Raw genomic sequence first — 22,869 nt, forward strand, 5'->3', positions numbered from 1 at the left:
TCCATGTGTCTTTGTTTTGCAGAACGCTTGACTGGATTAAAGGGAGGTAGTGAACCGTATCAAAAAAATTCATTGTCATTCATGGTGATTGTTTATAAAACAAAGGCGGCTAGGAGTTACAGTCTAAGAACTAACTATCCTTTAATTAATTATAAACTCCCTTACATTTTCATTTACCAATTTGTTTCAGCATTCAATACTAAAATGTGCTAACAATGTACGTTAATGGAATCTCTAAATTTTGGTACAACAGCTGAAGAATTCATTAGAGAGAAAAAGGTGAAAGTGATTATTGGCATGCACACATGGCAGGAAGCCGCTGTAGTAGCTGATGTTGGAGGGCAAGCTCATGTTCCAGTCATTTCGTTTGCAGCACCAGCCATCAACCCACCCAAAACGTCACTTCGTTGGCCTTATTTGATACAAATGGCTAAAAATGGTTCTGAGCAAATAAAGTGTATTGCAGATATTGTTCGGGCCTACAATTGGCAAAGGGTCATAGCCATGTATGAAGATGAACCATATGGTGGCGATTCCGGCAAGTTAGCAGTTTTATCTGAGACTCTTAGAAATGTTGGTTCGGAAATTGAGTACCGTTTGGTTCTCCCACCACATTCTTTGGTGTCCGACCCGGAACATGTTGTCCATGAAGAGCTGGATAAGCTCCTGAACAAGACAAAGTGTCGGGTTTTCATAGTTCTTCAGTCATCACTAGAGATGGCGACTCATTTGTTCAGAGAAGCCAAGCAGATGGGACTCGTAGGAAATGACTCAGCTTGGATTATTGCAGACAACATTGCAGATTTGCTGCAATCTGTTAATGACCCTGTTATATCCTCCATGGAAGGTGCATTAGGAATCAAGACTAACTACTATTCTGAGGATCACCATTTTCATTCACACTTTCAGAAAGTTTTCAGAAGTGAATATCCGGAGGAAGATAACTCCGACCCTGGAATTTATGCCCTGCGAGCATACGACAGCATTGGAATTGTTATACAAGCGATAAAGAAAATGGCAAGTAACATTACTAGTACTCCAAAGATGTTGTTAGAGAATATGTTGTCAAGCAATTTCTCTGGTTTAACTGGAAAAATACATTTTGAAGCAGGCCAGCTCACAGACACTAATAATACATTGACGATTATTAACGTTGCGGAGAACAATGGGAAGGGATACGAGGAAATAAGTCTTTGGACACCAGAGCTTGGTTTCAGAAAAAGTGAAGAGAAAAATGGAAGTGAAAATGTTTTTAACACCCTGAAAACTTTGGCCGGCCGTCAAGTAATTTGGCCTGGGCACTTAAACCGGACTCCGAAAGGTTGGGAAATGCCTACTTCTGCAAAGCCACTGAAAATTGGCATCCCGGGAAGAGCAACATTTGAGAAGTTTGTGAAGGTTGAGTATGGGGAGAAACCGAACAAATATGATGGTTTCTGCATTCAAATTTTCTTCAAGGTGAAAGAGCTCTTAGGGTATGATTTGCCTTTTGAATTTGTGGCGTACAATGGCACCTACAACGACCTGGTTTATCACATCTATAACAAGGTAATAACTTTAATTTCTAGAACTCCTTTAAATTACTTTTGATAAAATCGCAATTTGACTTTTAAAATTGTTATTCGACCTTTAAAATCCTACTTTTTTAATAAAGACACGCTTCCTTACCGGTTTAAATATGTAGATATTTTCATGTTTTCAAATTGGTATTGCGGTGTCGAACAAGATACTTTTCTCAATTTTGTTTATAAACGTATTTTTGGCATGTATAATTATATCCCACCCATTTGTATTGTGTTTTAAGTACCAGCTGAACATGCCCAAGTAGAATAATTGTAGTTGGTTAACTTTAACTTGGTGAAACTTTTTTCCTTTATTTTTTTCTCTTTTACAATTATTTGTTCTAACTAGGATTTATATATATGCATGGTTGTGATGTGGGTGAAAATATCACAATAAAAAAGACTTATGATGCTGTGATCGGCGACGTGACTATACTTGCCAATCGGTTGCAATATGCGGATTTTACACTTCCGTATGCTGAGTCTGGTTTGGCGATAATAGTTCCAGCAAAACCAGAAGGGTCACTATTGACGTTTACCGAGCCTTTCAGATGGAGCATGTGGGCGGTGACTGGTGCCCTCTTGCTGTACACAATGATCATTGTTTGGCTCCTTGAGCGCAAATCCAATCCCGAATTTGGTGGCACATGGAAGAATCAGATTAGCACTGCACTTTGGTTTACCTTCTCTTCTCTATTCTTTGCTCATAGTAAGTATCAATATACAGAAAATTCTCTCATCTTTTCTCTCTCAAAATCTTCTAGTTTTCAAATTCGAGTATCTCTCTCTTGCTAGAATACAAACTTTGAGGACATTCTCGTTTGATTTGTTATAACTCAGACTCCGTTTCTAACAACGTAAAATACTTTCCATCGAAAAATATTTTATTAAAAAATGATTTCTTGAAAAACATTTTACGGTATACGTTTAGCGTGTACGGAAAATCACAAATTATATATATATCATATTAAATCATATTAAACTCTAAATTACGAAAATGTCCAAGTCTTAAGATGTGCGAGCCGAGTCCCGCAAAGACCCCACTGTGACTCACCCGGGACCCGCCCGAACCCTGCGTAGACCCTATCAAGACCCTGTTAGGATCAGCCCGGGGCCCTGGCAAGACCCACCCAAGACCCGACATTGACATTTTTGTAATTTAGTGTTTAAAAGTCTCGACTGGGTCCTGGGCGGGTCTTGTCAATGTCTGTCAATTTGAGAATGAAATGCTCAAAGTCGGAAAATGATTTACGGTTTGGAAATAGTTTTGAAAACTGTAAACCATTTTTCGAAAATTAAAGAAGAATTTTCGGTCAAAAAGAAAATATTTTCCGTTGACTATTATTTTACGTCGCACTAAACATCCGAAAATACGGAAAACATTTTCCGTAAATCATTTTACGACGAAACAAAAGGAGCCTTAATTAATGCATACCAATTCGCCAGAGTTTGACTCAATAATGAACCTTAATAACATTTCATTTTTTTCTGTTTTCTGTTTCTGTTATTACAGAAACATTGGTTTACTTAGGATTTGAAAGCACTCATAGTACCAGATGAGTTCATTTTGCAGGGGAGGAAGTCCACAACAACTTAACACGTATGGTTGTTGCAGTGTGGCTCTTTCTGGTGTTGATCCTAACCTCGGGCTACACTGCTTGTCTGTCTTCATTGCTCACAGTGCAACAACTGCAACCAAATGTTACAGATATTGAGTGGTTGAAGAACAACAACTTGAAAGTTGGCTGCGATGGCGATTCGTTCGTATATAAATACTTGCAGAATGTGCTTAACTTCAAGCCGGAGAATATCGTGAATGTCAGCAGTCAAGACGGCTACCCAAAGGAATTCGAAAGCAACAATATATCTGCTGCCTTTCTTGAACTCCCGGCTGAGAAAGTTTTCCTCGATAAGTATTGCAAGGGATTCACTGGCACCATACGTGCCGCCAGATTTGGAGGATTGGGCTTTGTGAGTTGTTTTTGTTTTTGCCTTTTCCTTTTCCATCTATGCATTTTTGTTTGAGTTTTCACCCTTTTGAAATCTTCTTTTGCTCCCCCATTCAGGCCTTCCAGAAAGGCTCGCCATTTGCCAGGGACTTTTCTGTAACCATTCTAAAGCTATCGGAGACGGGGGATTTGAAGGCTCTGCAAGAGATATGGTTGACTCCCTCGCATGAGTGCTCACCCAACATAACTTTCAGCGAACCTCAACGATTGACCTTCCGGAGCTTTGAGGTTCTCTATCTACTATCTGCTGCCACCTCTACCATTTGTCTTGTACTGTCGGTAATATGTCATCAAGTTGCTTGTGAAGGCCGAAACATTACTCCAGGCGATGAGAGCGTCTGGAAGATGGTTAGACTCGTAAGATACTTGAGCATCAAGAATCCACAAAGAACTCCAGCTTTGGCAGACACAGATGACAGCTTTTTGAAGAAAACAGCTAAACTAGTAAAATACTTTTATGTCAAGAACCAAAGTAGCGCTCAGGTATGAACGAGACACGTTAGATGAAATGAATGCTCATTGAGGTGGGAGTTCATCATCATGTAAATGAACAAGTTTGTTTGACAATCCGCTCGATACTCGTTCGTATAAACTTGACTTAAATTCGATTTGTTTAACATATGAGCCTATTGTGAACATAAAATTAAGTTCAATTATTGAACGAGTTATATTCAAATAAAATCGACTCGTAAAAGCTCATATAAACTCGTATATATTTATTTTTATTGTATTATTTTAATTTCGTAGTTGGAACATCTTCAGTAACTAGGAATTCTCTTTTTAATGTAACATATATAGTTTGAATTGTTAATGTGGGTCTAGATATAATCATTTGTCATTGTTTGTACATGACTGTTTTTGTATGTACATATAAACTCCTATATATTTATTTTTATTGTATTATTTTAATTTCGTAGTTAGAACATCTTCAGTAACTAGGAATTCTCTTTTTAATGTAACATATATAGTTTGAATTGTTAATGTGGGTCTAGATATAATCATTTGTCATTGTTCGTACATGACTGTTTATGTTTGTATAAATGAGTGCACACAATGAATTTATATACCTACTATAAAACATATATATAAATCCGAGATTAGATTATTTAAAGTTTAAGTTAATTTATTACTTAATTCAAATGATAAATTATTAAAAATAATTAATTAACTAATAATCAATATGAATTTACAAAAAGGAAACAAAAAAAATCATAATATTTACTTTATATAAGGAATGAATAAATTAAATGAAAAGCTCGTGAACAAGTTCAAGGCCGCTCCAATAATAAATAAGCTAAGTTTAAACAAATTATCTAACTCAATGACAAGAACGAGTTCGACTCATGTTCGAAATAACATTAAATAATCAAAAGTTTTGAACATTCAATATTTGGCTCGACTCGACTCGATTACAGCTCTACTTCTGACTACCTATAGCACCTTCATTCTCCGCCTGCCAGCACAAACTAAAATGTTATGGATTCCTGAATGTTAAGGAGGATCACACAGATGAAGGCTGGGAATAAGATTTCCTGTGTAGGCCATGTACCAGTATAATATTTCTTCATAGGCACATGCATCACAGTAACAAAGATATAAAGCTAGCTTGCAAATCCCTTTCACAGTTAATGACAATCACCCAGCTTTCTCAAGTTCTCATTCAACCAAACATGTTATATTCTACAAATCGTCAGAATTTATAAAATGGATTCCTCTGGGTGCAAGTTTAACTGTAAAGTGTCAGTAAGATACACACGCATGCATACATAAAGTAAGAGGCATGCAAAGATTCCTCAATCAATCCCGGCTGCTGCTTTCATCAGTTAAATTCGAAATGATTAAGAACTCAAAGCACTAAAAATCCACCGAACAAGCTCCAGAGGAACATGATTCCTAGTGTTAGACAACAAATAAAATCTAGAAACTCATCAGTTTCTTCCTCTATGAATCAAAACTAGCTCCAGCAGAGAACTTCAATAAATCAATGGCTTCTAGTTGTATACTTCTGGTGCATACCCATTTTTGTGAAATCTGAATGCCTTCTTACTCTGGGCACACACCTAGGCTACCGGTAGCCTCTTCCTCTTCCACGTCCACCCCACCCTCTCCCTCTGCCTCTAGTCCCACTTCTCCCACCATGAGACAAATCTTCCAATGCTCTATTAACCAGTTGGTTTTGCAAACCACCAGCTCCACGGCCCTTTTTAGAAGGCACGTTGCCGGATCCATTAGCAGCAGTAGCAGGTCGCTTCCCTCTGTAAACAAAGTTCACACAAGATATAAAGGTGTCCACCATAAAGAGAGAGAGAGAGAGAGAGAGAGTGAAGGGAGCAGGGGGGGAAGAAGATAATCAGGAAGAGCTCTCGTACCCAGTTGTAGCTGCGGTGGCAGGAACAGAAGGTTTTGTTGCTTCTTTCCAAGATAGGTTGATACTTTTATCTCCAATAAACGATGGTGTTTTTGAATGTAATGGCTGAATATAGAAATGAAATATCAGTTTTTACAGTAAATAAATAAAAGACCATATATATAGAGACACAAAAACTTTGTTCCTTTGCACCTTTGTCATTGCCAAAATGTTATTACATGTCCGCAACCCAGTGGTTGTATTCTGCTTTTGAGTTTTCTGCACATTAAATGGAAAATATGTAAGATAAATGATGACAATAAAGCTCCTACAGAAAACAGGATCTCCTGAGAACAAACTCACAATGTTATTCTTTGCCTCATCAGATTTAGCAGCTGCCATAGCTTTGTTGTGCTCAGCCATTCCCTGAGTTAATTTCTTCATGGTAGCCCTAGTTAACTCCTCAACATTACTCAACCTGCAAAATCAATTGTAAGAAAATCATACACAGAAAAAGTTGCGACTGTGTAAAAGTAAACCATATATTATACAGCCCATCAGAAATACAGGTATCGCTCTTCCAACCTTGCTCCAAATTTAAATGTGAATCAAGGCTTAAGTAGTAACTAACAGTTTAGAAATGTTTGGAAGGCTTAAGTAACCAATTATATAAACATGTCCTGTGAATCAATCTTATGACAGATAAATTTTGTTCTCTAATTTCTTCAGCAAAATCACAGAAATCTAAAACCAGGTAATGATTTCAGTGGATTTCTGAACTGAAGGCCCTTCTTTCCTTTTCCTTATTCTCTGTTCTTTGGAGATTGTAAAATATTGTTGTGGCCTAATATGTGGTTCAATGCATACACAATAAACCCTCCAAAGAACAGAACAAAATAAGGAGTAACATTTCTTTTGGATTTTTAGAAAATATATGAAGTTCCAATTTGGTCACTGAAGTAAGTTGCAATCAAGTCCTCAAATGATTTAAAAAATCCCAATCAGGCCTTTTTAGTCAGAAGTGATGGAAAGTGTTGATAAAGAAATTTTGGGTTAAAGGGAGAGATAAACAAAGAGAGAAAGAGATAAAAGTTTATTTTAGTTTTAATTAATAAAGATAAGTAAAATGCCACAAAGAATAGTCATATCAACAAAGAGTTGTAACATCATTGGTTTATTAAGTGAGGCAACCATCCAAATTTTTGTGTGCACTTCATTTAGCAACATCAGCTGCCACATAAGACATTAACATAAAAAATATAAATAAAAAACAATGGCTTCTATTAGTGAGACTGATGGAAGTATTTAACTCTGATTTTTTACAACTTTTTAAATTTTATGCACCAAATTGGAACTCTGCGCATTTTTCAGGGACTAAAACAGGAATTTGTCGATATATGGCAATATGAAGAATCAATTCTTCATAAGATATATATATATATATATATATATATATATGGAAAAAATGAAATAAAAAATAAGTACTTGCCTTTCAGTGAAGTCCTTATAAAGCTCTGAGAAATCCTCCCCAAGCCTATCTGATGGTTGGCCAGTCACTATCTTGTAACCACACAGACTGTTTGTTGCATTGGGCACCTACAGAACAACAAAAATTAGGTAAGGTATTGCACAGTAGAGACACACAGATGATTGTTTAGACAAACAAAACATTTGAAATCAACCACCTTGTGAGCTAGATGATGAAATGTGTACAGCAAGCACTCAACATAAGTAAAGTTCGTCTCTTCTCCAGTCTTCCTCCGAGGCATGTATTTCTGAGAAGGGAAAAGAAACATGTTATAAGATTCACACAAATTATTGACAAAACAAAAATAAAAGAAACATGTTATGAAATTTTGACAAATTATTTACACAGTTTATATTTTGTATTTCAAGCAAGGCTTGAACACTTTATACTCTTAAGAAATAGAATTCAAGCAGACAAAAATAAAAGAAACTCTAATGTGAATGTACAATGTCAATCCTGTTATTTAAAGCGGAGTTGAAATATACAGTACTTTAACAATTTTAAATACATGGGTTCGTATTTGTTCTGTCATTTAAAAGAGCGTGTACCTTTAATAGCTGAACAACATTAGGAAGAATCTGGCGGGAATCCTGTGGTGTTGTGTAAGGAGAAATTTCTGCAAGGGCTTTGAGCAGATCTAGCTTTCGCTCCTCAGGAAGCTGGCACAAATAAATATCAGTAGGGTTAATTTCTTGCAAGACGCCTTTTGATTATAACGTAATTGAGCAATGAGAAGCTCTCTTCCTACAGTGGAAACCTTCTAAAGCTAGATGGAACTTTCCGGACCATTTTTTCTTTTCCACAAAATACTCCAGATAATTATACTGAAATGACAGAGAAATGAAACATCATCCAATAAGAAAAGCTCCTATACTATCTGCATATACGAGTTTCAAATTTCATATTTCCCATTTTCGCACCGATGAACATAAATGAAAGATGAGCAGCAAAATAAGTGAAATCATTAAATATAGACACACACGAACATTTTCCAACTAAGGGAATAAGGAACGATGACAATTAAACATTTAAAAAGAATCATTACCACCTATAGATATAATGATCGAGAACATAACTACCAAAACATGCATTAAAAAAAATTTAGTAATGATACTTTTCACACCAATTTATCACACTAATAAACACAAGTCAGCTGGTATGAAATTGGTGTGTTAAGTAGCATTACTCAAAAAAATTGGATGTCAAAACATAAGCAAGCAAAGATTAGAACCGAATACAAGGATATTGAAACAAAATCTAAAAGCCCAATGAACTCAAATTACATGCTCACTATTTCAAGACATGGAAATTGAAGTATTACCTTATCAAAAACAGGTATGATGTGTTTGTTCAAATAGTTGAGAAACTTGCTGCTTGAAGCACCCCTCTGTGTGGTTAATTAGAAGACTGTCAGACAGACATATAATGAGTGGTTTAAAGGAAAAGGCAACATTGACACACTTCTTACCACAACAAATGGAAGAGCCATGTACAGGCATGATATCAACCTATCAATATGGTCCGCATCTGAAACCTGCGTTTTGAAGTCATACTTAACAGAGGATCCATAGAATCATAGAGTGAAGAACATTATTTACGAAGGCTAGACAATCTTTTTAATAGGAGAAAGATACAGACATCAGACAAAAGTACAATAACCAAGGACACTAAAGATTCCCCAATATGATTACTACAAAGTCATGATAAGATTATAGCACTATGCATATTTCAAATTATAGTGTCATTGTCACATTTTCAAGAGCATAACAGTCAACTTCCCAAAATCTTGAACAGGATTTGTGTTCTTGAGAACAATGCATGTGTTTAATCCTCTCAAACTCTTATAACATTAAATTCCTTTTGATGAGTCTTATAACATTACATTCCTTCCTTCTTCTTTTTTTTTATAAGTAATGTTGTATATATCAAAAAAGAGCAATGCGCCTCTAAGTACACAAGAAAATATACCTAGGAACCCAACCAAAAGCCTAGAAATACACCCTAGAACCCAGAGAAGGCCCAACCCAAGCAGCCCAAATAGAGCCACAGCCATTCAGAAACCCAAAAAAGAACCCAAAATACAAGGCAAACTAAAACACCCTGCCTTTGACCCTACTAGAGCCACATCCTCTAGTCTCAAAATTAATGGAGCATTCTAAGTTTTTAAGCTCCCTCTTCCCCTTACATTCCTAAAGCATTAATGTACCTCTAACATCCTTTGATTACTACTTAATTTGAAATAATTTGGCCCAACCAGTGAACCTGCCAAATGTCAAGGGTTTTCTCTTTATTTTCTTCTTTTTTAGCTAGGAAAGACTTGAACATAAGATCTACACAGATGGACAGCCACAGCCCAGGAGCACAGATTTGATTCAGCATATACACCATCCATAACAAGGACAACTTAGGTGCATATATATATATCACCACCCCTTAAACTGAGTCTAAATTAAAGTACACAGGAAAAGGCATCATTTAAATGGACAGTAAAAAATGCAAGTCTCTTTCAAAAGAATGTGAGCTGTTCAAATAATGCACCTAAACTCCACAGAAAGTAGTGCATGATATGTGGCTGTTAGAATAGACTGATTTAAGCAACAACACTTCAATTGCATTAGTTCCAACTTCAAGCCATTATACATTGGACTGTTTCAAATGTTGCTTCTCCTACAATACCCCCATTGTCAATACAAAGAAACAATTACTCACATTGAACACTGCATCTAAATCAGCTTGTCCTTCAACAATTCCAATAAGTTCTTTCATGCGTTCTGGGGGAGCTTTTTCTCCAAAAATGTTTAAACTTTTTAAGAAGTCCATAAACATTCTAAATTCTGCTCCAGTTACATCTTCTAAACTCTGCAATGGAATATAAGTCATATTAGGCATGCTTCTTCTAGTAGAACAACAAAATTAAACTGAGGTTTACTAATTCCGAAAGCTTTCAAATGGGAAAAAGGAGATGCATTGATCAAAGTAGTAAAGCCAAGAAAATACCTTTTTTATCAAATCAGTTATATGTCTTTCCATTTCTTCCTGAGGCTTCAAGAGTTCGGCTTTGATGGGAAAGATCTGCAAAGGCAATTACTAAGTCTCCAATCACCAAAAAGAGCTGCAGGGTAAAACTTGCAATGGGCACAACACAAGTCAGTCTTCTTACCTTATCCCTTATAAAGCTTAGAACTTTTTCACGAATAACTTCATCTGTACTTGGTTCATCGACACTCCCAATGTGCTTAAATAAGGCTGTCAAAGAAGCTGCATCAACAAGAAGATTTAAGTCCACCAAGAATGAAAACTAAAAAAATGCATGCTATAAAAGTAACACTGAACAAGAAAAATGATGGATGTATTGCATTAAAAGGATGGTGTATGAAATTTTCATGCAATTATAACATTACGAAGCAATGAGCTACATGCATGTCAGTTCAATACAAATCTATCAATTCCAGTTTTTAGTGTACATAATTTACTGCAGTCTTTGTTCATTACATAAACAAGCTTCGGCCCACAAAATTCTCTCCCAAAATTATAAGCTTCTTCCCATAAAAAGCTTCACAGGTTACTTCCCTATTGGGGCGCATTTATGCATGTCTCATATTTCAAGATACCTTCATTCTTGTAAAATAAACTTTTCAATCGTATGGGATAGACTTTGAGGTAAAATCATCAAAAATAAATATATAATACAATATAATATGAACTATTTTCAGGTTCAAACAAAACTCAAGTTGGAAATTGAGATAGCCACCATGCCCCAGCAATTATATATAAACTTTTAGCATTTCGTTATCAATGACTTTATTACCAAACACTATGGGTCCGTTTGTTAAACCCTCTTCCCCTCCCCTCAACACTATTCACTTCCTTTTTTCAAAAAAATAAACATCAAAGCATTCTCACTTTTTTCACTTTTTATATCACATCATTCACTTTTTATATCACATGATTTACTTTTTACTACTATTTAAATAAAAAAATACTACAAAACAAAACTTTTTCACTTTTCCATACCACTTTTTTACTTTTTTTATACCAACATTCTTACTTCTTTCCACATCAATCCAACAGTAACAAAGGGCAAAAGGGTTTAACAAACGGACCCTATATCCTTTTCTGTTGCAAAACAAACTAGAAAATCAGGATTCCATCCTAGCCCCAAGTAATATTATATTAGCTTTTAGCAATTTGTTATTGGTGACCATTTACAATCCACTAGTTGATTAAATTATTTACGAATCCCATGGTATTTTGAGTTTATATCAAATGTTGTAAACTCTTCCATTCATACAGCTTCACATCTACATTCATACAAAATACATTGAGAATTACTATAGAAGATCTGACTATTACTGCACCACTGTTGAATATTTAAAACTACTTTAAACCCATTTCTTGCAAATAATTATGCATGACTTAACACTGATACTCAATTTCCATCCAAGTGAATGTTCCATTCCCATGCAAGTTGTGCAGACAAAATATACAAACCACTAATAATGGGAAACCATATCTATATCAACATTTTCCAGATGATATAATCACATGATATATGACCATACAGCTTAAAAGACCTTTCCAACTTCATACAATGAAAGATATTATCTTCCATCAAAATTATGGCAGAAAAAATATCTTGGAAACAATCCAATACGTAAATAATATTACTTATCCTCTACACCACCTATTCTAATTATGAGGAATAAATAGATAAATAATAATGCACTTTTGTTGCAGAAGAATAGACTATGTTCTAACTGCTGCATAACAGAACACACACTTAGATACAATTACCAAAGTATAAGATAACATGAAGTACCTTTCACATCCTGCGTCAACAGCGACATCAGGGCTTTATGCACAGCATCACGCTCCACAAATTCCTCTATAGCATGAAAGAAACCCAATATCAGATCCCTATAAAACTAATGGCAAGGCCACATGAAGCCCAGGGGGAGCCATGACCCCTGCAATGGACTGAGAAATCTCTCAACGTGTATGCTTAAGAGAGCTCCAAAGAGTGTACTTGAAGTGCCGCCCCCCCCCCCCCCCCCCCCCAAAATCCCAATTAATTTTTTTTACATATATACCTGGAAAATTATTTCTTTTCAAAAGCACAACTTTTTTAGGAAGTCCAAAATCACTCACTTTCATCTACCTAAATTCATAATGCTGTCATTACTAATCTTTATAACAATTTACTCGTATTGATTCCTCATTAGTATGACTTCTATGACCAACTTATCACTTTAAGTTATCCTAAACTAAAAGTGGAAATTGGCAAAACAATCTAAGGCTTAGTCTATATTACTGTTTTCTTTGCTTCAAAGCTTCTTGTCACAATGCATTGAGATACCAGTGCTTCAGTCTAAAAACAGTGCTAAATTATCAAAGTTCCTTTTTTCAGTTTTATCTTTTATCAAAAATTTTGCAGTAATTTGCATATTGTTTGAATTGATTTTATGATAATCTATGTGGTATTATAAATATCATAAAACACATTATGCAAAACATATTTTTATCATCATAATTTTAGTTCCCCACCCCTCCAAAAAGAAGTAAATTGTTGGCTCAGCAACTGCATAAAACAGCAAGAAAAATACCAGAGAATACACAATCCAAAGCAGTAATTTACCTGCTGCAAGGAGTTGCACAAGAATGTCTACAATTTTGGCGATATGTTCCGGTGTATCCTTGCAGAAAAGGGGAAGTCCCCTAATTGCTTGCACCCGAACCTGTACAATTGAGTAGCATTTAAAAAAGCACTTACATCTATGAAATGAATAACAAAGCACCATTTCCAATCAAAAACGAAAGAAAAACAATTTTGAGTGCTCTAGCAACAAAACTGAGAACTGTTTTTCGCTGAAGTAACAGCATATCAAACTCAATGCGTCATTTGAAGACACTCAACCGATAAAGAAGATGCAGATACTCAATAAAGTATGTGATTTCACTTTCCCACATTTTCTCAGCTACCAAAACAAGCTATGTACTTGACATGCTATTAATAGGTTTTTGTATAGAATTACTGACCCCGAGCTCTTCTTCTTCGATCAAATCGAGATGTGTGTCGATGGCGGGGCCGGAGAGAGTGGGGAAGAACTTGAAGAACCTGGGGATGAACTGGGCGGCCAATTGCTTAGCCTTGATACTCGACTTGGCTGTGTCGATGATCCCCTGGTAGTCCTTCACATTCTGCAACAACCCAAACAAACTCATAACCCATCTCGTACAGGAAACCCAGCTATAGCGTGTGGGGTCAACAAAACCCTAGAAATACAGAAACCCCAGAAGCAGAAAGAGTGGAAATTAGAACGGAAGCGCACCTGGGACTTGTCCTTGGCCTCGTTCAGACTCTCCACGTACTGGTAGAGCTCCTCGATGTGCTTGGAGTCGTCGGCCGCCGAGGCTTCGCTCATTGTGGAAGCTCAGAGCCAAAATTGAAGAACAAAATTTAGAAACCGAAAGAGAGATTGTGAAATAGAGGGGTTTAGGTTGAGTGGTGGCTTTTGCGAGGAGTGCTAGCTTTGAAGGGAGAATGAGAGAGCTCTCGTTTCTCAACAAGGGTTATAGATTCGCGAGCAGAGAGAGGAGCGAAGGACTGTGTGTTTGTGTCCCGGTCGATATGGCCTATTCTTATCTGCTCTCTCTATCCGATGTCGTTTCTTTCGTTTTTTGTCATAAGAGGGAAAACTAGGGGTACCACTACCATGAGATTTACGCACAAGCTTATACACTGGCGAGGCAAAGCCACATCACCTTTTTTAAAAAAAAAAAAAAAAAAAAAAAAACATGGGTAATTTCATTTACCCCATGAAATTACACGTCTTTTGCAAACACTCTTTACTTTGGTGTATCGAACTTTAATTTCTTTTCACTTTTCCCCTTCTGTTAGGATTTTCTGTTAAATCTTAATGAAAATGTGTAAAATTACTAAAATACCCTTACTGAAATTACTCATTCTACTATTTAATTTAACTGCAATATGTAACGGAAGAGGAAAAATGGAAGGAAATCAAAGTTTGATACATCAAAGTGTGAGGCTTTGAACATTAAGAGTATTTGCAAAAGGCGCGTAAGTAAAATAAAAAAAAATAAAAAAAAAAGAACATATATTTCCTCAAACTACCGCTTTATTTTTATTTTTTTCTTAAATTAGGGTTAAACGCTAATTACTCTCTTGTGATTTAATGACTTTATTTTTGCCACCTCGGTTTCATATTTGTATCATAAATAGCACTTTAATTATGACTAAGAACGAATATGGTACTTTCATTCAAAATTCATTATAAAATTAACAGAAGTCCAAGTCAACCCAATAAAAGATTGACATGTGGAGAAGGAGTGGCTCCAGCCACCTCTCACCGCCAATTAGAGGTAGCTCAGCCATGCCCAAATGGCCAAATGGGGTGGTTTCGGGCACCCCTAGTTGGATATGGGAGATGGTCTAGTCACCTCCTTCAATTTTTTTTAATTTTTTTAATTATTTAAATTTTTTATATATTTTTTTAATATTGTATATGGCCACATGTCAGTTCTTATCATGTTGATGTGGACTTCCGTTAATTTTATAGACAGAAGCACCATCTCCTTTTTAAGCCATAAGTAAAGTACTATCTATAATACGAATTAAAACTGAAGTGGGCAAAAATAAAGTCGTTAAACTAGAAGTACTACAAAGGTGTTTAATCTATTAAGCTATCAATTATGTCAATATTTCCTAAACTGCCAAAAATTGTAAATGTCTCCTCCAAAACCAACAAAAAGACAAAAATGACTGACAATTTTTCAATAAAATAAAAATACCTGAATACATTTGAGAAAAAAAAAAAAGAAGTGGTTAGAAAGTCACCCCAAAAAAGCTCGGGGGTGGTTTAGCCATCCCGAACCACTTAGGGTGGTCCGGCCACCACCTTACGATGTTGGAGGTGATTTGACGGCCCAATTTTTTTATTTTTTTTTTCCCGTTGATTGCTTTTTTAAAATATATATATATATATATATATATATATTATAAAAATTTATTTTTATTAAAGATATTTTTGCCATTGAAGAAATTTTCCAAATTTTTTTTCTTTTTTTAACATTCAAGAATATTAGAGTGTTAGCGGCAAATAAAAGATGAATGATGGGAATATGACCTTTGTCGTGCCTGTAGTAACCCACAAATGGGTGTCACCGACCTGCCTAAGACCCCGACAATTCTTGAAAATACAATGCATTGCCCCATCTACGGTAACTGGAGGAAAAAAAAAAAAAAAGATTCTTCAAGTTGGTAAGCTCAGTAAAACTGAAGGAGAATCCAAATCTCTCTAAACACCAAATATTATAGAAAAAAATCACATTCTAAATGGTATTAGGCTTTTATTATGTCCATCTTAATCTCTTGTCATGAATGGGTCCCTTTTTTGTTTTTATTTTCTCTTTATTTATTGAATTTCAGAATTTTATTAGTTAAGATTTGGACATTGTTCGAACCTTTGTTTTGTTTTTTTTTTTTTTTTTTCTCACTGTTTTGTTAGGCAACATTTTCGTTTAGGATCCACTCTTATCTGAATCTGACAAATGGTCACCTTTTGGCATCTTCATGGGTGACATGGGCAACACTTTCCTAATCTGGCTAATGGAGAATCCACCTGTTCATAAAAATCTTGATCAAGAGGGCATATGGAGGCTGCCTCTGATCAATCTATATGCATATATGTTTTTGCTTCAAAAGCAATGAGACAGTTGCTGAAGATTGCTCCACCGACATGAGAGTGAAATACCAGTCCAGGATTTCAGAGTACCATAACGCTTAAAACAATAGTTTGTAATGTCATTCAGGAAAAAGAACAAAACCCAAAAAAAAAAAAAAAAATTACCTTTTTGGGTAAAAAAAAGGAACTGCATTAAAAACCAGAACCTTCAATTCGATCTTTAACATGAAATATACTACCACATCTCCCACTCCCTTCTCTTTTACCATCATATTAGTCAAAGTCCCTGTCTTCTGGCAGATCACAAACTAGCTAGGCATGTCTAAGGCTTGCAAGACATCCTTGAACTCAAAATCATGAGTTTCTTTGTTAAACCGTTCAACCAGCTTGTATCTCATATCATTCAAATAAAAAGATTGGGTGGTTTCCAAAAGCCATTTTGCCTCTTCGTCGCTAAGCTTGCTCGCGAACACAACATCACCGCGGATAAGCACCAAGTCCTTGCTTTCTGCAAATTCTTTGTAATAAGATACAGTGAAGTATGGAGCTGCTTGAGTTCCTCTTGCCTTGTAATCCTCAAGACCAGTGAAAATCATGTGTGGCATCTGTACTGCAAGAAAGGTTTGAATGAACATTTGAGTGAACATGCAAACACAGTGACAGTCACAAAGAATTTATTCCATCTCTCTTAATTGGCATGAGTTAATATAAAGTGAGTGCCAATAATGTGGTATTATCAGTCCAGTGCTTCTGTTACAGCCAGTCTTTATTCAAGACTCTAATTTCAAGCCTTGTAGGCTAGAACAAGGGACCGTATGTCCTTAGGTGGCTACTCCACTTTTACCTTTATGTCACATCAGAACACATTTTTGTCAATACACATTAACAAAAATAACAAAAATATTTGCATTTCTTTGCGATAATTGCTATTTTAGGCACTTCCATAATTATATTGAAAATTCCATTAGAGTTGGCGCTTTTTGCAACCCTTAAAAAAAAAAAGGTGCTCTTTACAATGGTGAGAAAAGCAATATCCTGTAATTTTTACAGGATATATGCATACAGCAGTAATAATAGGAGGCAAACGAACTGAGAAGTCTGAATAATGCTTTTGTTTGTTGAATACACTATCTTCAATTCTCATTGTTTTTATGCATATCACCTTTAAATAACAAATAGGGCTCAAGCTTTAATAAATTATAACCCAAGATATTTTTCCCTTTTTGTTTTAGTCTGCAACCCCAGGCCTTGCCAATGCATCCTTCTCCTTCGGACTTTCAATCACATAGGACCTAATGCCTAGAAAACATCAAAGAAGAGAATAGATACTTCCAATATATTAATAATGATAAACTAACACCAGCTTGATTATGTGTAATTGTGGCCTCTATTTGGGGTTACCCACTTGCATGTGTTACAGCTCCTACTCAATTGTGTATATGCTTCACTAGCAAAAAAGTAAAAATACTTTTTTTTGATAAGTAAGAACCAGTCTTAATAAAAGCGTAAGGCACCCCAAAGTAAAAATACTATAGTGCATATCTAAGTAGACCAGTAGATTAGTTACTTATAAAAGCACTTTAGGTATAGGTGCATCAGATGATATGATTAATTATCTCAATTCATATCCAAGAGTAGATCACTCCACCAACAAGGTTAAGGGAAATTTGGTCAACATATATATATATCGATTTTAATGAAGAGGCAACCTCTAACAATTATGAACAGCAGCAAGTATGATATGGCCAGTGATAGAAACCTAACCTTGAGCAAACATTGTTGTATAACCACTTCCTTTCCACAAAGGAATGACAAAATATCGGCTGCAAGGATAGACAGAAGTATGAATAGCAATATAAAGAAAGAGGACATATATGCAATATAAACATGTTTTTCTTTTTTATTGGTAAGCAAGAATTTAATAAGACAGTAACAAAGTGGACGCAAACATCATCTAAATGGATTACCAATCTGCTGCTCTATGCTCCATCAAGTAATAAAGTTTTGCTGCCATAGTAGCTCCAATATGGCCTCTTCCCAAGTGATACTGAAAATGATAACACATCCAAAAATAACTAAAATATACATTGACAAAACTATCTACAGTCTATGGTCCCAGAGTTCCATGTCATTATAATTTTCTTCAAAATAACAAAGGAAATTCAATTCAATCATAAAAAAGCTAGTTTGCATAAAAATCTTTATCTTTCCCAAATATACAAATTAAGGTTTAAGAAGCAATATCCCTTATGAAGGCATAGTCCAGACTAAATATACACAGAAATGACAATTGGAAGAGGTTGACAGATGAAAGGAACTCCCCAGATGCTACTTTAATGAAGTTATAATGGCTATTCGATGAAATTAAGTTAATTCTACAAAACATGTTCTAAGTTTGCCCAACAAATTTAGAAAGGCTCATAAACCTAAAAGGAATCATGAAGCATGCTTCATTTGGCAATGTCAACCAAAACGTGATTATGTTCACAAGCAAGTAAATAAGAAATCTAGAGTCCCGTACACAGATATTTCCTCTCAAAAGAAGCTAAAGAGAAAAATGTGGATTTTTCAAATTTTAGTTTGGTGAAGCCAAATGTAACATATTGACATCGAAGAATATGGAGTTAAATGTTACATAAAGAATCATCTAATTACGTTCTACTAAAAATCCCAAAAAAATTAAAAACTAGTCTAGAATAGAATTGTCTTGAAATAACACTTTGCACAATTTGCTTCTAAGAACTCCTTGATATTGGGTGTTGAATTAGCCAGATGGAGTTAATGATCTAACTCTGGCCTAGCCCTCTAATAATTAAAGTTCCAAAACATACTGAAGTAATGATACAACCACCTCTATTAGAACAAGTCAAAAATGTGAGATGGATGACAGACATAATTAGGTACATTTACAAGGAACCGCAAAAATATGCTTAATATAATTCTTTCAGCTGACCAGGTTAGCAATATCCACTCTACAACTTGATTCAGTCCTCCAAATATGCACACAAACAAACAATAGGGAGCAATATATCTACACTGGAGAAATGAGCTTAATGACTATTTGTTTATTTCATTAGACCATACAGTCCCATCCATCCTTGAAGCAAAACATACAAAGGTTGTACTTTCTAAAAAAAGAAAAGCATGACATACACAAATAGTGTCTTTTTGTTTTTTCGAATACATAGTCTATATCAATAGAAAATTTCGTCCACCAGGAGTTTTTCTCAAATTCAGTTTGTTCTAACTTCTCACAAAGTAATCAGAGAAGCTAGTGCAGTCATCCAACACCCATTTCAAAAAAGAAAAGTACATCTAGAACTAGCATTCATAAGAAAATTCAAATCATGAGCTTGAGAATTTGAGACATTACATCATCCCAAACCGAAGTGATGTCCTCGGACGAGCGGTCCTTCACCCTCTCGATATCCATAATCGAGTCCAGGGGCTTCCGCTGCAACGGCGTGAATCCAGTAGCAAAGCTTGAAGTCCTATAGAAACCAAGCGAACCCCACTTCACAAAATCTCCCGGGATCGCTGTCTCTTGCAGTTTTTGGAGATTTGGTTGCAAAGACAAGGCACTGAAAGACTGTTTCGGGACAACACAGGTCGATGAAGCATATTTGGGTAGAGTTGTCAATGAAGAAGAAGAAGAAGCTATGGCCCTTAAAATTCTTGACGACAAACGTTGCATTGTCAAAATGTAAAATTTGAATGAAATGAATGATTTTTGAGGCTTTAAATGGTAAGTTCAAAACTATTGTATGACGCTTTTGGAGGGGGATTGGGTGTGAGTTGGGATTCAAATGAGTGAGCCCAGATGAGTCAGTACGGTCGCCGATTCAGTTCAGCACGTCCTCTTAAACCAACTTCTGAGCTTAGGTCCTATTTGTGACCGTGAATATTTGCTCCAAAGCTAGCTACTTTGAGGAAGACTATGGAGGGGCTCAACTGAAGACTTTTATCAAACAGTTGGAGTTCTATACAGGTAGCTACTGTTGGGAAGGGCGGGGAGAACAAAACCTTGTAGAGTAGGTAGCGAGTCTGCGACTGGCGAGGGAAGGCGTTTGGGGCTGAAGGGCTGAACTTAACTGGGCTTGACTTGAGAATGTTTCGTGTAAAGCCCATACTGTATGGGCCACGCCCCGGTGAAGTAATTTTTTTTTTTTTTTTTTTTTGTTTCTTTTCTATTTTTATTTGGAAGTGATAGTGAAGTATTTCTCGGTGCATACTAGTCATGTCCTAAAGGCAATCACTATGTTACCGACACAATAGAGTAATAGAAAAAATATTTTTTAAAAATGATGTGATTTTTAAATTACCAATATATTCGTAATCGATTTCTATTAAATTTTAATCAAATAGCGATTTTAAAATTCTATTCACTTTTTTAAGAACCAAAAACAACTTCTAAAATCACTCTAAAAAATACTGCTTTTTGAATCAAGGATACTCGCCCGAGTTATCATATTTCTTTTTGGGAACGGAAATAGATTTTCAATAGAAGTCAACAAATCAACTCATGTCACTTAGTTTGTTGTGGGCTGCGAGATCTTGCTCATGATGGGTTGCAACAATGTGTGAGATCTTGCACACGAGTAATGTTATACACATTTTCATTTTCATATTTTTATTCTTATATTTCTTTAGATGAATTATTATTCAATTTTAATCTAATAATAATTTTAAAACCATAACCCAACAAACCAACCCATCACTAATCACCAATCATAAGTGTCAATGCAATTCTAGGGTCATGCGGCGATCATTTCTAACTACAATACCCATATTTCGGATTAAGATTTACTACAATTTAAGTTACTTGAATTTTAGGAAAATTCAGACAGCTTAAGAAAAGAAAATTGTAAAGTCTACTTACCATGGGCAAGTGAGTTTTGCATCTTAAACTATTTGAGAAAGGAAAGGTTCTATGAATCCGAATGCCCTACAGTTAGCGATCACCAGTGTCGATGTAATTCTAGGTAGGGGGGAAAAGCGGTTATAGTTAGCGATTATCGACTAAAACTGCTAACCACAACTGCTTAGACGATTAACAAAATCAACTACCTGCCTTCCCTAACCGCATTTTAAAAGGAAAAGGTAACAAAAAACAAAAAACAAAAAACAAAACAACGTCGTTTATAGGTTAATACCCTACTACATAGTATAGGCAGTTAGGCAATTAGCGATTATCAGTTAGGGCGGTTAAAAGTCTATTTTAGCCCTAATTCTAGGTCATGTTGTGGTCATTTCCAACTACCAACACCCATCGATTTGGATTATGATTTACTACAGTCAAGTTATTTGAAGAAATTGAAAAAATTTAGACGATTTAAGGGAAGAAATTGTAAAGTCCATTTACTTTTGGCAGGTGAGTTTTGCATTCAAACTATCCTAATTGTTAGAAATTTGGGCTTGTGTTGTAAATTTTTGAACTGTCCAAATTTTATTTTACCCTCTTTTTCATAAAAAAACTTGAAATCAAATTTGAACTATGTATTGGTTGAACCTATTTGTTTTGGGCAGCCCCCCACCTACTTAGGGGGCAAGGCTCTGGACAGCAAGATGCTACAGCCTCTGCTCTATAAAATTCTTCAAATTTCTAACTATTCTGGCAGCCAAATATAACAATTGCTCGTCTAGGCTCCATAACCTTCTCTCTATGCTGATAATTTAACCTTCTCTATGTTGGAATCCCTATCCACCAATTGGAATGTTGGAAATAATTGAGAATCAAGCCGAGGGAGTTAGTTCCCAACCCATCTGCTATTGATGTTTTTGGCGCGTCATGCATGTAAAGCAATTTGAAGCCACTTTTAGATTATGCAAACACGGGGAAATGACTCATACATATTCAATCAAACCACTTCTGCAGATAGATAACATTGATGGGACAAAATGCTCACGTGGCAAGATCATGGTGGGGGCACTGTGACTTCAATCGGTGCAGTCCACTCTGACTCCTCAATAGGTGCAGTCCACAGGCTTTCTTATTATAATCTTATCCCTATTTTTTCAGTTCCTTTTGGTTTTTACCCATCATTTTCCATAATTCTATAACCTCCCCATTGTCCCCAAGTACTTGGAAATCTTTTATATTTCGAATTGAATCAGCAGTAGGTTGTGGGCTTCTGCCAAAATGACAAAAAGAAATTATGAATATCTGAACTTGCTTGACCTCTTTTGGCTTCTGTCTCTGACTATGATCATTACTTTATATTATAAGGCCCCTCGACAAGCTAGAAATGACAAAAGACCTACAAAAGTAAAAGTGAACAACAGACAGTAGAGAAAGGTCCGTAGGGAAGAATCTATAAAAATAAAAAAATAAAAAGAAGAAGAAAAAGGTGGGAAGACAGAAATTACAGTGGGTGACTACGAGCTCACACTCACACATGAATTTAATTTCTTTTACTCCATGGGTACGTACTCTGGCAGTACCCCCCAGTACCCACTACTCTGAATCTACATGAAAAGTAAAAAGATAAATCAATAATGATAAATTAATAAGAATTTGAATTTAGTTGCTGGGTTTTTAATCCCATTAACCGTTTGTCGTTTACCATGCGTGTCTCATTTGACTTATCAACGTCAATCTTAACATCTCAATATAATGCCAAGACAACGAAATCGAAGCTTTTTGTTATTGTGAGTTTGCTCTTTAGGTTTCATGTTTTATGTTTCTCTAACGGTAAAATGACAAAGCGACCTAAACTAAATA

General features: G+C 35.7%; 3 protein-coding genes across 3 annotated transcripts; 1 reads left to right on the forward strand and 2 right to left on the reverse strand.

Annotated features, from left to right (window-relative positions):
• Nucleotides 1–225: 225 nt before the first annotated feature.
• Nucleotides 226–4,090, forward strand: LOC132168421 (glutamate receptor 3.5-like). Its single transcript, XM_059579404.1, has 4 exons — nt 226–1,548; nt 1,965–2,271; nt 3,136–3,533; nt 3,629–4,090. The coding sequence occupies exons 1-4, from the start codon at nt 226–228 to the stop codon at nt 4,058–4,060; spliced, it is 2,460 nt and encodes an 819-aa protein (XP_059435387.1). The 3' UTR covers nt 4,061–4,090.
• A 1,106-nt stretch (nt 4,091–5,196) lies between these two features.
• On the reverse strand, nt 5,197–14,122 carry LOC132171240 (apoptosis inhibitor 5-like protein API5). The gene is made up of 16 exons (XM_059582507.1): nt 13,776–14,122; nt 13,483–13,644; nt 13,082–13,181; nt 12,266–12,331; nt 10,607–10,704; nt 10,444–10,518; nt 10,156–10,305; nt 8,915–8,980; nt 8,768–8,833; nt 7,995–8,105; nt 7,604–7,693; nt 7,408–7,514; nt 6,282–6,396; nt 6,132–6,197; nt 5,941–6,044; nt 5,197–5,826 (listed from the first exon to the last, which is right to left on the reverse strand). Exons 1-16 carry the CDS (start codon nt 13,866–13,868, stop codon nt 5,637–5,639), a joined length of 1,659 nt encoding a protein of 552 aa, XP_059438490.1. The 5' UTR covers nt 13,869–14,122; the 3' UTR covers nt 5,197–5,636.
• Nucleotides 14,123–16,086: 1,964 nt separating this feature from the next.
• On the reverse strand, nt 16,087–20,193 carry LOC132171298 (uncharacterized). The gene is made up of 4 exons (XM_059582583.1): nt 19,522–20,193; nt 18,116–18,195; nt 17,913–17,971; nt 16,087–16,758 (listed from the first exon to the last, which is right to left on the reverse strand). Exons 1-4 carry the CDS (start codon nt 19,840–19,842, stop codon nt 16,457–16,459), a joined length of 762 nt encoding a protein of 253 aa, XP_059438566.1. The 5' UTR covers nt 19,843–20,193; the 3' UTR covers nt 16,087–16,456.
• Between the last annotated feature and the right edge of the window lie 2,676 nt (nt 20,194–22,869).

Source organism: Corylus avellana, chromosome ca2 (genome assembly GCF_901000735.1).
Source record: "Corylus avellana chromosome ca2, CavTom2PMs-1.0".
In the NCBI taxonomy this organism is placed as follows: domain Eukaryota; kingdom Viridiplantae; phylum Streptophyta; class Magnoliopsida; order Fagales; family Betulaceae; genus Corylus; species Corylus avellana.

What these genes read in the sequence shown, in the direction of transcription:
- LOC132168421 (XM_059579404.1), top strand. Translation starts at nt 226, where the DNA reads ATGGAATCTCTAAATTTTGGTACAACAGCTGAAGAATTCATTAGAGAG. An exon ending in TTTATCACATCTATAACAAG is followed by an intron (nt 1,549 to 1,964) that starts GTAATAACTTTA and finishes ACAATAAAAAAG; the next exon opens with ACTTATGATGCTGTGATCGG. An exon ending in TTCTCTATTCTTTGCTCATA is followed by an intron (nt 2,272 to 3,135) that starts GTAAGTATCAAT and finishes TTCATTTTGCAG; the next exon opens with GGGAGGAAGTCCACAACAAC.
- LOC132171240 (XM_059582507.1), bottom strand. Translation starts at nt 13,868, where the DNA reads ATGAGCGAAGCCTCGGCGGCCGACGACTCCAAGCACATCGAGGAGCTC. An exon ending in AGGCCAAGGACAAGTCCCAG is followed by an intron (nt 13,645 to 13,775) that starts GTGCGCTTCCGT and finishes GGGTTGTTGCAG; the next exon opens with AATGTGAAGGACTACCAGGG. An exon ending in ACATTTTGGCAATGACAAAG is followed by an intron (nt 6,045 to 6,131) that starts GTGCAAAGGAAC and finishes TTCTATATTCAG; the next exon opens with CCATTACATTCAAAAACACC.
- LOC132171298 (XM_059582583.1), bottom strand. Translation starts at nt 19,842, where the DNA reads ATGCAACGTTTGTCGTCAAGAATTTTAAGGGCCATAGCTTCTTCTTCT. An exon ending in TCACTTCGGTTTGGGATGAT is followed by an intron (nt 18,196 to 19,521) that starts GTAATGTCTCAA and finishes TATCATTTTCAG; the next exon opens with TATCACTTGGGAAGAGGCCA. An exon ending in TACAACAATGTTTGCTCAAG is followed by an intron (nt 16,759 to 17,912) that starts GTTAGGTTTCTA and finishes CCTTTCTTGCAG; the next exon opens with TACAGATGCCACACATGATT.